The 16,446-nt window shown below is 46.0% G+C and overlaps 1 protein-coding gene across 4 annotated transcripts in view; it reads right to left on the reverse strand.

The window, feature by feature from the left end:
• LOC125006657 (plexin-A1-like) overlaps positions 1-16,446 on the reverse strand; it is a 192,177-nt gene that overhangs the window by 58,782 nt on the left and 116,949 nt on the right. For all 4 annotated transcript variants that reach the window (XM_047582912.1, XM_047582910.1, XM_047582911.1 and 1 more), the window contains exon 10: positions 5,014-5,214. In XM_047582912.1, the coding sequence (XP_047438868.1) occupies positions 5,014-5,214 (201 nt within the window). The remainder of the gene's footprint in view (positions 1-5,013; positions 5,215-16,446) is intronic.

Consider the following 16,446-nt stretch of genomic DNA (forward strand, 5'->3'; position numbering starts at 1 on the left):
TAAACTCCTATGAGTTTGAGCTGGAGTCCACACACACACACACACACAGACAAACACAGCCTGCAGGCCAATTAAAAGTGTGTCAGTGTGTGCCGTGGCTGAATTCAGTGGCAGGTCTAGTGTTTATATCTCATTAAGCTGTGCTGGGCCGTGCCATGCCAGGCTGTACCATGCTCCGCTGCACCTACCCTCCGCCGAGCAGCACCGAGGCCCTCATTAGCCTCGTCTCTGCCATCTTTAGCGCGGCGTACGGGCGAATGTGAGGATGCGATAATGTATTTAAAAGTTTATATTTTTGGCTTCTACAGTCAGTTACTAACATCAACAGCCCCGCAAAACAAAAAATCAGGTTAGCGACATTCGCATCACAACTGTGCTTCGTCGCTCCGTCTCTCACACTGTAGCTGCGACACCATTAGACCAGTGTGCTTTGTGTTAGCCGCTCTCCCCGCAGACACGTTTGGCCTCTCCTCTAGACCTCTGTTTGCTCAGACTATGCATCCATCCATTCATCTATTTATCCATCCTTCTTGTCCGCCATCCGTCTCTCATTTCCCATCGGAAGCAGGCGGATTAGCTGTCCTCTCCTCTCCAAACTCTCCGAGTCTCATCGCGCTATTCTCCGTTCCCTCCTCCTCCTCATCCATCTTTCACACAGCTCCCTCTTTCTTCTGGTATCTCCACCTAAAAACCTCAATGCCTTTTTGTCCCCCTTTTCCTCACCCTGCTCACCTCTTTTCTTTCCCCCCCAGCACAATCTTCTCCAAATCATTTTTTCTTCCTTTCTTTCCTTTTTCTTTCTTCTGCGGTCTTCCTGTATGTGTGTGTGTGTGTGTGAGCGTACAGAGCTGGTCTCCGCTGCCCGGCTGCAATTCATCATCATTTTATCTCCCTTAATTGGATGCCATCAGGACCCCTGATACTTCGCATCTCTACTTTAACAAACAGCTGCTCTCCACACACACACACACACACACACACACACACGAACAGCACACAGGCACATACCCTATCCTAAACTAGATTTTCTCCTTCCGCCCGCATGTCTGCTTTTTTTTTTTCTTCTCCCCCCTCGCTTGTGAAGGAGTGGGAGAAAGAGGGTGATGGAGTGGCCATGTGGTTTATCAGACGGAAGGTAATGGTGTAAGGCCTGCGCTGATATTATCTGTCCTCTCGTTCCTGCCCTCCAGGGAGAAACAAGAAAGAAGGATAAAGGGAGAGTAGGGAAATGGAGACACGAATGGAGTACGAACGCACAAAAAGCCACGAACACACGGAAAGGAGATAAAGCACCAGACAGGAAAAGGAAGTCTTGAACAGTTCGAGTCTTCTCCCTCAGCCTCGTTCCTTGAAACGATGTCCAGTTGTGCTCCGTCAGCCTCCCTGACCCAACACCGCGGTCGTGTGCATGCGAGAGCGTTGTTTGGACATGTGTTTGTTCGCTCCCATGACCCCTTTGGCACTCGCCGCACAACTTCCCAGCCCGCAGCTCAGCATCTTATTAACCTTTGCACCTTAACCGCAGCCTCCGATTGGACCACACACCCCAGGAAGCTGCCTGGACCGGGGTCAGGGAGCCGGAAGGCACCGACGTAGACACCAGCTTGTTGTTTTGGTCGCTGCTGACCGGAGTTAACTGCTAGCATAAGGCCTCGCGGATGGCTCCGTATGTGTCAGTAGTAATGTGGGCATGTTTGGCACTAAGAAATATGAAGAGGACTTTTTTTTCTTTTTTTTTTCTCCCTCCCTTCTTACAAAGTGATCAGCGTTTTTTTTCTCAAATTAACTTGCCACTGGACCTCGAACAATCTGCCATCTCATCAACTTTCACAGGTTCCAGAAAACAGTCTGGCTAAGTACCCAACTTCAAAAGTGAGAAATTCAAAGAGTGCGACAAATCATTCCTTTCACAATAGATAAACGCTGTGGGCTGTTTGAAGCCCGTACCCTAAACGTGTCATTCTTTAAGATCTGAACATAAAGTAGCCTTTTCCTTTCATGTCTCTGCTTGCAAAAGCAAACCCTTTTTTTTTTCCAATACTGCATTCTTTCTCAGGTCTCATGATCCGCTTGCTCTTTCCCCTTTGAGATCAGTTGGTATGTTCAGTAACCCTATACAGAAATACACAGCAGCAATATTTTCTCCCATGCACAGATATGGATAGTCAATACCCAGCAAGGTTAGTATAGAGCTGAAGTTACGCTATCATATATCACGCGTGTCACATATACAGTAGGTTATTGACAGCCTCCTGTTAGGGGATACTATGTGAGAAATTTGAGTTATCGTAGTCACTGTAAAAGCCGTGAAGTATGGGAAAGTTTAAACATGATCCCGCTGTGGACGTCCTGAATATCCTGTGGATAGTCATCTTCGCTTCAGATAGTGCCGTGATATTGTATGAAAGAATGGAGAATGAGTTTTGGCCTCGGGAGAGACTTTTGAGCCGATTTTCTCTCTTTCTCTCACACCCTCTCCCTCTGTTCCTTTCAACATCTCTCCCTCTTTCACTTTTCTCCATTCATCGCACCTGAAATTGTCTACTACGCTCCTGCTTCCCCGAGTCCACGCTGCCTCCTCTCACCTTCATTTTGGCCATTTCCACGGCTCTATTGCTCTATTGAGTGTTACCTCTCTTTATATCAGTTCCACCATTAATCTCTCCCCTTTCCTGAAATTCTCTGCATTATTCTCCCCCCCTGTCTTTATCACCCTCTCATTTTCCTTCATTGGAATTCCCAACACAGCCCCGTCGTCCGAGTGCGTGTGTAGCTTGACACTGCGGTTCGAGATGGTTGTGCGTTTCAAACGCAAAGCTAAACTGTGGATTACCTCCCTCTTTGTCTATCGCATTGATTAGCAGGGCTGACGCCGCCGACAAAGCGGCGGTCTCGTGGACGCGCACATCCAAACAACACACCCCCGTACAGTACACAGACATCCTGGGATCCGTAGCCTTAGGCGCGCTGAATGATGCACATGTGCACACACGCACAGACACTGATTAACCCCCGATCCTCATAGCTGCGTGCCTACAAACCGAGGCAGCGGTGTGTACACAGCATAACAGATGAAGTCTATTTCTACTGCAGAATCATGCATGATTCATTGAGTTGGTGCACAACACTTTCAAAGTAAGAACAAACACGGAGGGGCACATGTAAAAAAAATAGATATATTAAGGTCTATAAATGGATAAACTAATATTTAAGAGCCCATTTCTTGTGAAATACTGCTGCAGAGCTATAATAAGACTATCATCCTAATAATTCATGACATATAATTAAACTCATAATCTGCAGCTTGCATGAATCACGCCTTAATGGCAAGTTCATGCAGCTGGCGCCTTTTTCATCCGCCAAATCTAAATACGGACGCATGCCGACTTGATGCGCGCGCTACGTCGATATCTGACCACGCAGTCAAGATGCCACTGCTAATTGCTAACAAGGGCTAAGCGTTGACAGCCCAAGGCTAATTACGGCTAGTATGTCTGCTCCGTGGACATCAAATGAAGGAATTCAGCTTTTGGCTGGGGCAAGACTCTGCTGCTGATTAACACTGGCCTTGCAGCTACAATAAACAGTCAATAAAAAGACATCTCCGTGGAGAGACAACCCCATCGCCAGATAATGAGCCCTGCATCCACAAACAACCGGACGGCTCATGCAAACACCTGAAGAAGCCCATCGATACAGGCAGAAGGAAATACTGTGCTGCAGCTTAACGGAGCTGGCGTGCTGATAATATCTATAGGACCGGGTAGCCCTCTGATAGATTTTAAAATATTGACAGGCAGCGTAGCGCTGGAGCTCATTAGCCGCAAAACGACAACTTCCAGATGATTCCACATTATCTGAAACTGTCACATGGCGTTTTCGATGTATGACACGTCGCCGTGACAGCTGCAACTCCCTCATCCAAAACAAAAATATTAACAACAACATCTCATCTCGTATCTTAAGGTGGAAGCCGACATCCGCAGAGGCAGGCAGCAGAAATGAACTTAGACGAGGAAGAGGCAGCGAGGAGAGAAGGCGAGAGGAAAGTGTGAGCGGCGGAGGGAGGAGGGAAGGCAGAGAGAAAGATGAGCTCCACGGGCAGATAGAAAAAGGGAGAGGGAGAGGTATAGAGTCGAGGTGTAAACATGATCAATCCGCTCCCAACTAGGTTCAGAGACAGACTTCCTCTTCACATTTTCAGCCTCAGTGAAGCGCAACGCTAGCTACCTCTTATCTGTCATGCTAGTTTGAAGCCTCACCAACGCACGCACACAACCATTTATCAACACACGGAGCAGACACGGACCCACATGCACAAACATCCCTGCCTACCCGCAATCATTTCGCACAAATTCTCGTTAAAAAACTTCTGCTAAAAAAAGAAATAAATAAATAATATTTTGAGAGCACTTTAATATGACACGAACGACTTCTCACCGCCGGCAACAAGGTGGAATACACTTAAAGTCACAGGAGCGCAGACGCCTTCACTCAAGCACCATGTAGCTTAAATGATGCTCAACACAAACCGTGATAATCTGTTACACAGTCTGGGAAAAGCCTCATCACATGTCCGAGTCCTAATTCAAACCTGAACATCTGCCGTCAGTATCGGTTTGCTAACTATCGGTTCAATGTGACATACCAGCGTTGGGTCATTTATCTACATTGAAGTGGAGCCAGTGTCCAAGTGGTGTGAAGCGATCTATCAGGACGGCGGGGATATTAGTGTCCAGAACGGTCATTAGTTGTAGGAGGCCATTATTTAACCCCGGCCGAGTCAATGTCCTCACTGGGATCATGATTTAGTTACCTAGTTGCATTGATTAGATCAAGAGTAATAGTACTAAATTCTAAATTGTGATCTTGCTCTTACACTACACAGGCCTGTCAGGGTCTGAGATAAAATGGCATCCATCACATTTTTCTCCACCAGGCGTAAGCATAATTTTTCCTTAAAGCCACTCAAGATTATTCCCACATTCCCACATTCCCGCTCTTCTCACTGACCGGTGTTTTCTGGCACTGGATGGAGGTGCTGTTGAAGCGCAGCGCGGGGATGTTGTGCGTCTCCCCCTGGATGTGGAAGACGCACTCGTAGTTCCTCTGCCCGGACTGCGGCTGCGGCAGGTTCTTGGCGGCTAAGGTGATCGGCTTGGTCACTCCCACCGGGATGTATATCTGGGTCGAAGGCAGAATCTGAGGGCAATCCTGTGGAGTTAAAAAAAAAAAAAAGAAAAAAAAGGATAAACACTTAACTTTTATTCCCAGTGAAGAAGAAAGAGGGCGAGAGCGCTCGGCACAGCCAGAACAGCGAGCAAACAAACAGTAGCGAGATGAGAGAGGGGGTGATGAAATAGATGGTTTGTTTGTTGCTAACAGCTGAATAGCATGAAAGCCGTGGGTTACATAGTGTATTTGACTTTTTGCCAAATTTCCCATAACCCACTCAAGTCTGGATCATTGATGCATTGCTCACATGTGTTGCGGTGCTTGTGCAAGACTCCCACTGGCTTTCCTCAGATTTAAAGACTGCAAAACAACATTTGAGCAAAATGGCTTTTGATACGTAGTTCATAAAATATTATCTAAAAAATAAAACTATTCACATCACAACAGCGCCGCATTGTTATGGCAGGAGGACTGACCCCAGTGTATTGCGTCCATGCGTGGAATGAGTAATGAGCTTGTGAACTTTGCGTTTGCCTGCTCTTTTGCGTGCGTGTGCGTGTGTGTGTGTGTGTGTTTGTGCATATTTTTCTGATGTTGGCCAGAGCCGAGCCTTGTTTAGATCATCTGGAAGCAGCCCGTCTACTGGCCCACACCACTGGAGTACACCACCCTGGAGGGTGTGCGCACCCATGCATGGATGTGTTAGACAAATAAGTTTCTCAATGTGCAGTTAGATTAATTAAATATGTTCCTGCGAGTTTACTGAACGAGAATAAGACAGGACAGTCCGCTCGGCGTGTAATGTTTCCTAGATATGCGTTAGTGCATGCGCTGGAAGAAATGAAGTCATTACGGGGCTCATGCCGCGATTTGGCAGCGACGCAGATCTCAACAACGCTGAGGAAGAGTCCGGGAGGTCGGACAGAGCTTATACAACATTAGTTAAAGCGAAGGGTGGAACCAACCCGCCCTGCGCCGTAATGTTTGAGCCAAAAGTATAACAAAACAGATCACCGCTGACAAATCCCACATAATAGGAGACATGTGCAAGCTGAAAACTTTTTGTGTAGGGGTGCAGGCCTTAAAACGCGTCCTTGTATCTAAAGTGCAGACGAACTCAACTACCAGTTAGAGGAGCTGTGCAGGACGAAACATGCATCTTGTCCAGAGAATGGAATAATACGAGAAAAGGACGGGAAAAATAACAGCATTCCTTGCGAAATATTCACGGCACAAAATGCACCGTCTGCTTCACTCCTCGCTGTAGCTCTTCCTTTAAGCAGATAGTTGACTCCCCTGTCAGTGAGTTTTTTTTTTTTTTTTGCTTTCTCCTCCTCTAGCCGTAGCTGTTGTACATTAGAAGCTACAGCATCTCCCCCAGGGCCGGAACACAATGCGGGAGTTTGTTCATTAGCCTGCTTAGCCCTGGCCTTGTGTGTCTGAACGCACACAAACACATGCACAACACATAATGAGAGAGGGGAATACTATAGTAGGAAGGAGCCGGGCTACAGAAGACCTGATGTATAATCAACTAGGAGGAGGGCGGGTGAGGGGAGGAATGGTGCGGAGGGAAAATGGATGCCTTGGAAGGAGGGAGGGAATGGTGCATGGAGGACAAGGGGGGGGGGGGGGGGGGGGGGGTGTGAGGGACAGTTAGGGAGAAGAGGAGGAAACGAAGGGAAGGGAGAGAAAATGAGACGGAAAGTGAAGGCAGAGGAGGGGAGTTTAATTGGGAATGGAGCAAAGGGTAAAGAAAGCTGTTCGTGTGAGGACAGGAGGAGAGAAATGGAACGACTAAAAAGAAAGAAAGAAGACAAGATGTTAAACGGAAGAAGCAAAAGTACAAGACATTTTAAAGTGGAAATAAAAAGCAGCAAGGAGGAATGCCTCGTTTTGGTGGCAGCTTCCCCATCTCTTTATCCATCCATCCGTCCATCCATGCATCCATGTACCAAGCCCCCCCCGACAATGTCCCACTTAATTAACTGCCTGGAGTCTCAGACATCACTTGAAAATTGGCGGAAGGAGCGAGGGATGGGGCGAAAGAGGAAAAAAGAAAAGTTGCACCATCTTGCTCTCGAAGCTAACTTGTAGAAGCCAGCATGTCAGGAGCTAGCATAGCCCGCACCACAAGCTGCTGCTAAGCTATGTTTTATTCATCCGTCCATCGACTTTGTGTCGGCCCGGCTGTCTGCTTGGCGTTTCTTCTGGCAGCCATCTTTCCTTATTGTATCCTTTTACTTAATTCACTCCTCTGTGTTAGTACTTTTTTTTTTTTTTTTTAAAAATGAGTCATACCTGGTTCAATAATGCTGCATGAAGAGTATACATCAAATTTTATAGAGTAGTGATCAAGCTTATCATAGGTAACATACCAGGAAGAGAAAAAGGCTTCCTGGGAAGTATGTATTCATTGTATTAAAGAAGTCTTTTAAAGAGTGATGGAAGTCCACAGCTCATTAACCAGTGGTGGGAAACAGTGGTTCACATACAACGTGTCGAGAATTTACGCTACGCGAAGCCGGCTCTTTCCCAAACCCGAGATCACGCGGCTTTCCAGAGAGAAAGGAAAAATGTTTCAGAGAAAGAGACGGAGGAAGGGGAAAAGAGGATATTGGGGGGACAGGAAGTGGGATAAAGAGGAAAGTGCTCTGCTGAGAGGAACTATTCCATCAGTATTTGTGACAGGTGCCAAAACAGTTCAAAGCCTGCATTAGTGCTACAAAGTGCAGAGTACAGTGGAACAATATTTCACTGGGGGGATTCGTTTGAAGCTGGAAGAGATTTTTTTTTTTATTTTTGCTCCTTATTTCCTCCCTTTTTCTGACTTCTCTGTTTTCTATTCATCTGTGAAGACGGATGTTGTGGTTTTCTTGGCCAGATGGGACACTCCTTCCGGGTGACCAAGAGGGGAGGAAAAGAGAAGGTGTGTGTGTGAGTAGTACACAAAAAGAAGTATTTTTTGTGTGCGCGCCTGTACACAAACTGTACTTGAAGGATTGGTTGCGTGCCATAAACGCCTCAGGAACGTCTGCAGGTATTAGATATTCCGATTCAATTAGATGTCAGCAAACTCCGCCAATGACCAAAGCCTGTTCTTTGCATCCAGAACCAGGACCCCCGTTCGCACGGAACAGCAGCTCACTTCATCACGGGGATCACTTAATCTCTCCGCACTGTAACTGGTAAGAGGCGTCTTTAGTCAAGTCGTACGTGCCGCGAAGTGGAAAAGATGCATGAAGGAATGCACGCCACAGATGGTTTCTGCGCAGAACAACACAGCACAAAAACATCTGCTCGGTTTTGAAATTTTGATGTCTGTCTTTGTATTCTGACATCTTCATAATCATTTTAACACGGGCAGATGTGGATGCTGCAGTGAACTGCCTTTGCCAAAAATAAAAGAAAAAAAAGTTTTTACTTCTCAAGAACGGTAACGAACACGAGTAATTTGCAGTCGGACCGGGGTCTGAGAGTGCGGACTTGTGTTTTTCGGGATGTAAATAAGTGCACGCGTTATAAAGCGCGTGTTTGGGATGGCTGTCGTCCAAATCTCCACTTTCTGTTAAAGTAGCCAGAGGCTTTCTTTACCTCTCCATATTTGTTTTCCCTCAGAGGACACTGTTGGGTTTTCTGCCTAAGGCTACTGCTGCACTCCCCCATTCTTTAACACTAAAAGCATATATAATTAATATATTATCAAGATGTACTGTATACATTAGTCCACTTACTACTACCTTTATTAAATTCCCTGCACACAGAATGAATGAAAATATTTTGCATTGACTGTGCCAGTGGCTAGTGCATATTTTAGGAATTAGTTGATTTCATTTTCTATCTTGGAGATAATAATAAATCAAAATTATTATTCCTAACAACTGCATTCTTTTAGTTATATGATGTTTGACCTAATTTTTCTTGACATCTTACTGCAGATGCCACTTTTGATTGAATGCCGCTATGGGATTTCTCGAAGGACGGCAGCTACTGTTCTAGGTTAAGCTCGATCTAACGTATATATATAGTCCTCCCTGATTTTTCCAACGAGTTCTGATATGTACCAAGCCTACCACGCCAAATTAAACGGCTCAGGAAGGAAAAATTAAAATAAAACCAGTGTTTGGTGCACGGGGGTGGGGGGTAATCTCTTCTCGCAGGTGAGCAAAACACCTTTTAACATCCGCCAAGAGCAGATAATGAGACAGTCTGCAGGAGAGTGTGCACCAGTGTGTGTGTGTGTGTGTGCTCACGCAGATATGTAGAAGGTGAAAGATTAAAATCAAGACATAGATGGGTGGGGTAGAGCTAGACGGAGAGCGCGGAGTGGGAGGATGAAGGCAAAAGCGAGATGCTATATAAATAAATAAATGTATTAAAAAGCCAAAAGAGTTCTGAAGGCTTTGGCATAGCCTGACAAGATATAAATTAATAAAGCTCCAAAAACACTGCGCATATGTAATGAGGCGGATGTCTGGTCGTTTTTTTTTTTTTCATATTTTTTTTTTTTTTTTTTAAGTCCCCCCTCAATCCTCCCCCTCATGTCCATTCATAATTAATTAGCTGCCTCTGTGATGTGGGGAGTATAGATCAGGGTGGAGAAAAAATAACACGCTAAATAATGAAGTAAAGCGATATGGGGAGCCTGGGGGAGAGATGAGATGGCATGGTCGGCCACAGAGGAGCGACGGGGGCACACTGGTACAAATACGAGGGACAGCGCGTGTGTGTGTGTGTGTGTGTGTCACGGGGGGCTGACAAAGGAGTATATGAAAAGTGTCGAACGCTCCCCCACCGCCTGTCGACAAGCCCCAGCCCCCTCCCCCCTCCCCCACCCCCGGCTTCCTGACAGAGGTCTCGCGTAGGAAACCAAAGAGCCGTGTGCAGCCTTGAACTTAAGATTCCCGTGTACCTCTCTGTACAACCCATTATACATTAATGAACGGCCGTGACTAGATCCTTTTATCCGAAAGGAACACGCCTGACACGGTGTGTCACATGTTTTCGCTGCTGCGAAACTCGCGCATCAACCTAAATCTAAAAGGTTAGATCGAAAACATCTAACCTTTGAATGTGTGTCACCCACTTCCAGCGAAACTAATAAATAATGCCGGCTGATAAACGCGATAATCGTATAAGCAGCGTAGGAATTGGGTTTTTGTAGCAGAATGCTAATGTTTTGTATAAATAAAGTTCGGGTTAATGGGATTTTTTCTTTCCCCCCTCTGTCTTTCACATTACACACGTTTGCATTATTTGTTGTACACTACATGGATTTCGTCGCTGTTTTTTGCTAACGTTTTGAACCATTCTTAATGTTAATAGAAGTCTGCTTCACCGCCTAATTGATATAAGCCGCCGAACAACATGCGGTGACACGTAATACATCACACTGTCAACTCAAGGACCCCGTATTCTCTTTTTCCCCTCGTCTTCTGTGGACCAGCTGGCCGACAGCCATGCCTTTTTTTTGCGAGTGCGTGCGTTTGGGTGAGTGTGTACTTCGTATTAGGCGCAGCCATGAGAGGAGCAATTAAAAAAAAAACAAATCATTAATCCGTTGCGATGAAGACCGGAAGAGTGCGCTTGTGTATAAATGAAAATCTACAAGCCATTGTTTACTGTATCATTATGTAGCATTTTGTTAACGAGCGTGCTGCTGTTATTATAAGTGAATATTTACCTATGCTGCAGGGCGTGGTTCATGCACAGAGCCGTGTGTGTGTGTGTGTGTGTTATGAGAGAGAAGCATGGAAGGATGTGTGTGTGTGTGTGTGTGTGTGTGCAGAAAAGTTGGTGCAGGCTCATTAGCAGGCAAAAACCAGAAAGATGTTCTGTGACCGACCAGACACTTACTGTGGGGGAGGGCGGGAGGAAGGGAGAAAGTGTGAGCGAGAGAGTGGAACAACTTAATAAGGCAGCAACATGTAGAACAGTGCAGGAGCGAGGGAAGCAGGGGAAGAAAAGGGACTTTGAACCTTGAAAGGGACTGTGAGATTGTCTGCCCACGCCCTTCTTTCCTAGCAGAGTAGCGATGTGGGGGGGGGGGGGGGGGGGGGGAGCAGAGGAATGAAGGAGCACAGAAAGAAGAATTTGAATTAAAGCGAGATGCAGGGGAACAGTGTGACATAAATGTTATTCAGCATGGATTATCAAAGTCATGTCAGAGCAGGAGCTTGACTGATTCTACCTACATACATGTTCCTCCTATAGCGCGCTAACACACACACACACACACACACACACACATACACTAAGACTCTGTGCTTTGATGTACCACCCAGGCACACATACATGTTGATTTCATCTCCTAATCCCTTCTCCTCGACTTAGAAGGCAAACCTACACAGTTTATCCCCTCGACACACATGGCGCGGTACGCCATAAGACAATAAAAAGCGCGAATGTGAGAATAATTTTTTGATGAAGCATCTTTGTTTCTCCTTATGGATTTTCACAGTAGCGGAGGGGGAGGGCGGAGGCGGAGGGGTGGGGTGGGGTGCGCTTGGCACCCCGTTATCAGCCTAACCCAGATATGTCAGTGGCAATCAAACCTCGTGCTTTTCAGCTTTTCAAAGACGAAGCCCTGATATCGGCGGCAGATACGCTCTTCTGTGTGCGACTCTCCTCTGGAGACACTAGCACAGATTAAGTTGTGAGTTTTATCATTAAAAACAAATGGACCGACAGACCAAAATGACCTAGTGTCCACTTTTGCTTGGTGATTAACTCACATGCCATAACTGTGCTCACCATTCACTCTTGCACGGTCCCTTGTTGGTACAGAGACTGGTCTGAAACGGAAAGTCTATTCATCAAAGGTTAGCGGATAAAATTTTCTCTGAACTATTTGCGAATACAGCATAAAAAGAAATGTAAAGAGTAAAAAAACACGTTTGAGCGTTCAAGTTTCAGCACCGTAGTCGGTTTCATCGTTGAAAGAACTACACTGAACACTTAATCTAAGAACATCAAGTAAGTGTTTAGTTTTTCCTCCAATAACAAGATATAAGGTCATAAACCTAAATTAGTGTCATAAAATTAAAATATATTGTTGTTAAAGTGCTTTATAGCTTAATGCAGCATCGCTAAGAGGACCGCCTCAACACACCGCCTCAGCTCGTTCGCACCGAGCCAAACAAAAAGCCGTCGCACGCTGTGCTTTCACATCGCTGCCAATGTTCCGAAAACCGGAGGCGTGACATGCAACACAACGGCATTCGTGTATAATGTGCTGTGTATCGCAGAACCAGCTTCCCCTAAACGCGTATTTGTCTCCGCATTAAGATCCGATTTTGGGCTATACAATCGCAAGTGATAGCTTTAGGTACGTTTGTTCTCACCTGGCATTAACTTGGAAACGAGTCTCCAGATCTGATCTCGGCAAAGAAACCCAAACATCATCTGGACAGCAGAAGTGATTGTTTTATGTGTGTGCGTAATGACTTGGACACACACATTAAAGTATTATTTACTAATCTCCTCCCTGATGTTAGACTTCCACAAAACTCAGATTAGAACTCCAACAATTGAAGTTTCTACATGCACCGTGGTCTATGGTAATAAAGCTAAATAAAGACACTGGTGATTGAGGAAATATGTGACTTAACCACACATGGGTCCATACATCAACAAAGATTGCGTCAATAATACTTTCATTTCTAAACTCTTACTATTATTTTTTAGTTAGTCATCAACTACAATGACAGAATATTTCAAATAATCACATAAAAAGCAATGTGCGAGCAGCCTTTTTAGTTCGGTGATTTAGCAGAGAAAAGCTATGGTTGGTGCTTCAGCTGCCTTACGAAAAAAAAAACAGAGTAAATTACTATTTATTTTCTCGATCTATGTGAGGTGTTAAACCTTCATGTAGCCAGAAAAACAACCCATTTTTACAGCCTTAAATTCAGAGCCATGTAGCGGGTAACTGACCATCTTGGGTTTCCTTGGGAGCGCGATGGTGTCAGTAAAATGGAGGCTGGAATAAAAATCGGTGACGGCCACTTTACTAAAACAGCGTGGTGAAAAGCCCAACATGACAGACACAGTTAGCCGGCCTTGTGAGATTGGAAGGCGCAGCACTCTGCAGGATTTTTCTTTTTTTTTTTTTCTTCTTTCTGCGCCTCTCCCTCCCAGCAGGCGAGATGCTGTTTCTCAATCACGGTCTCGCTCTTTTTTTCCTGATCTGCCTCCAGTTCTGCGTTTGTTTTTCTTTCGGCTCACTTTACGGCGTTATCCCTCCATCCCCGACTAGCGATCGCGTCCCTTTTCTTTCTTTCGGTGACTCTGCATTTTTCCCTTCCTCTGGTCGACGCGCACGAGGGGTTGACGGTGAAAATGCAATATTCATCTGTGTTCATCATTAGAGCGGGCTGGCTGTGAGGGCCGCGGAAATGAAGATTTAATACAGGCTGAATAATTAAACCACCGGGACCTGTGACTGACACACACACTCACGCGAAACCCCCCCGCATGTGCGTGGCCGGCAAACCCCCGTGCATCCATCATGCCGCGGTATTCCTGTGGGTGTCCATTTGTGTCACTCTTTGCTTCACATTAGATCTTCATTAGGCTTTTTGCTGATATTATTTCTAGTGTGGTTGCATGGCCGGGGGGTGGGGGGGTAGGGTATACCTGCTGCATCACTGGATCTTGCTGGATGGCATTCAAGGTGACAAAACCCCAGGCAGCAACGTTATACTTAATACTGTGAAATCGTCGAGTACTGAGCGTTGCTAACTGCTTCGCATTTTCTCAATGTCATAGTAGGATTAACACTTTCAAACCAATTAAGCCAATAAAACGTCCTTTGAATCTTTAACAGTCAATGCAAGCTGCATTCGCTAAACTCCGCCCTCTCCCATAAATATAACTCTGCTGTCCTTGTGTAGTGAGCGTACTTCTTAGGGTATGACAGGCTGCTCTCTCCACAGTGTCTCCCAGCCAAGACGGCGCACCCTCCCTCCCTTCTGTCTCTGCTAGACGGAGTACGGGGAGTTTTGGGCGAGAGATGCTCCGAAAAAAAACATAAGGGAGAGCTGAGGCTTGGACGGAGGGAGAAATAAAATGAAGAAAATTAAGAGTTTGGGACTGTGAAACTAAAAATAGCCAGAGACGGGGAGAGCTGAAACATCGGCCACGAGCACATCTGTGCGAGCGCGCCGCAGTGACACCCAAGGCCAAGAGTCAAGCCTCTCCTGTTGCTTTGTTTCCTTGGTGCAAACACTACGATTGTGCGGGAAGCTCCTACAACGCAAAAGTTGCAAAGGTGCTACGGTGTTAACGAAGGGCCAAAACACTTCAGTTCACCACTTCATTGTTCCATATTAAAAAAAAATGGGTAAGAAGGAGAGAATCTGCCAAAACACCTGATAGAAATCAACACTCATTCTCCCCGAGGTGGAAACGCAACTTACAAATCAAGTGTCTGAGCAGATTCCGAGGGAAGCTCACAAAAACAAGAAGGGCTGGAGGGCTGGAGCGGCTCGCAAAGAAAGCTGAAGGAGGCGCACCGCTAACACACCAAGGGTTAAACGCTGGCCGGTCACGGTCTGACTTCGAACCATCTGGCAAAGAAGGCCTGTGGTTATTTCAGCCTGTCGCCTCCACTTCCTCTCCATGTTCCCTCTCCTTCTCTTTCCCTCCCTTCCCTCCAACTATAGGCAGCGTTCGGAAAATAATCTGCGTCACTCTGGATGTAATCTGCAGCTTGTTACTGCCAGAGTTTCTCTACTTATCTTTCTTTCTGCATTTTTTCCCCCCTTCCCTTCTCTTTCTGTTTGCATCTGGTCTCAATTGCGATCCCTTCATCCCTCTTTGGTCCGTCTCCAGTGAAATAAGCGCATCACTAGAAGGACTGCATTGTCTCGGAGAACTACGCGAGGGACATCACATCCCACCTCCACCGGTGTTCTCGTTTATTTTTTCCCTCTCCACAGCATTGTTTATATTTTATTAAATGCGGCTCAGGCAAGTCTCCTGTTCCCATCGAGCAGAAACACACATGTGGGTGTGTGTGTTTACGTGAGTTTGCTATGAGCTACGTGGTGCACTTAGGTGGAGAGTGCAATTAAATGGAGTAATAAAGAGGTGGTGGTCAGAAATAAAAGATGAAGTTTTAAGAACAGATGATGTAAAATGGCGAAAAAAGAAAGAGGGAACGGATGGAGTCTGTGGAGCGTGACAGCTGGAAGAAAAAACAACACATGATTTGGGGGGAGGGCACTGCGTGGGAATGGGTGGGAGGCAAAAAGCATAAAGGATAGTGATGAGGGGTGAAGACAGATATTACTAACAGATAAAGGCACCAGGAGGGGTGAAGGAGAAAAAAAAAAGGAAACGATGGATATTATTCAACCGCTCGCCCACTTCGCCCTCCTCCCCCTCGCCCACATGCCCCCTGCAGCCCTGTGCTGCTGGTTGTGCTTTGTCCTGATAAGAACCAGTGACAGTCGCGCACAAACACACGCCGGAGCGGCGCAGACAAACACACTCGGCGCGCACAGCGAGGCCCTGCAAGCAGCCTTAACCCACAGTCTGCGGGATGTCCTTTTCTAGAGTGCGTGTGTGTGTGCTCTGCTCAGTGTCTGAGTACCAGCCAGGGTAAACACAATGTGCCAGAATGTCACGGTCCAGGGCCTTCACACCTTCATCACAAATAACCCTGTCAGCCATAAGACTGTGTGTGCGCAAATGAACACTAAGCATGTGTTTTTGCGACTGTTTAAGAATGTGTGGGTAGGGTGTGCGCTATAATTGTGTGCTCGTTCGGTTAAGGGTGTGAGAAGAAGAAGAAAGCGCCAGAGAAAATGCGTCAGTCTTTTGTTATGCGGTGTATGGAGTGCAGCCTATATGGAGCCTCTGTTGTTAATGCAATATTATATTCGGCTGACATTGAAAGTGCGTGGATGCGTCCATTAGCACAGCTGCTGAGATATTTTGATCCACACACTCTTACATGTTTTATGTACCTGCAGTCAATATGTACTCCTTAGGTGCGTTAACACATAGATTGTATAAATATGCAGAGTGGAACTGCTCCTCAAAAGTGAAGCCAAAGCGAGTAGAGCTACCTCTGGTGACTGGCTGCAGTAAAAGTCATAAGCTCCACCCCCTCCATGTTAACGGATGGGATTTATGCCAAAATAAAACACAAATACACGTCAAATACAAATTCTGTCATTTCAGATAGTTAATATAATGTTCAATGCGTGTTTGGTATAAGTTTTGCTTTATTTAATTATATGACGCTATAAAAACAGGACTTGA

This window comes from Mugil cephalus, chromosome 4 (genome assembly GCF_022458985.1).
Source record: "Mugil cephalus isolate CIBA_MC_2020 chromosome 4, CIBA_Mcephalus_1.1, whole genome shotgun sequence".
In the NCBI taxonomy this organism is placed as follows: Eukaryota; Metazoa; Chordata; class Actinopteri; order Mugiliformes; family Mugilidae; genus Mugil; species Mugil cephalus.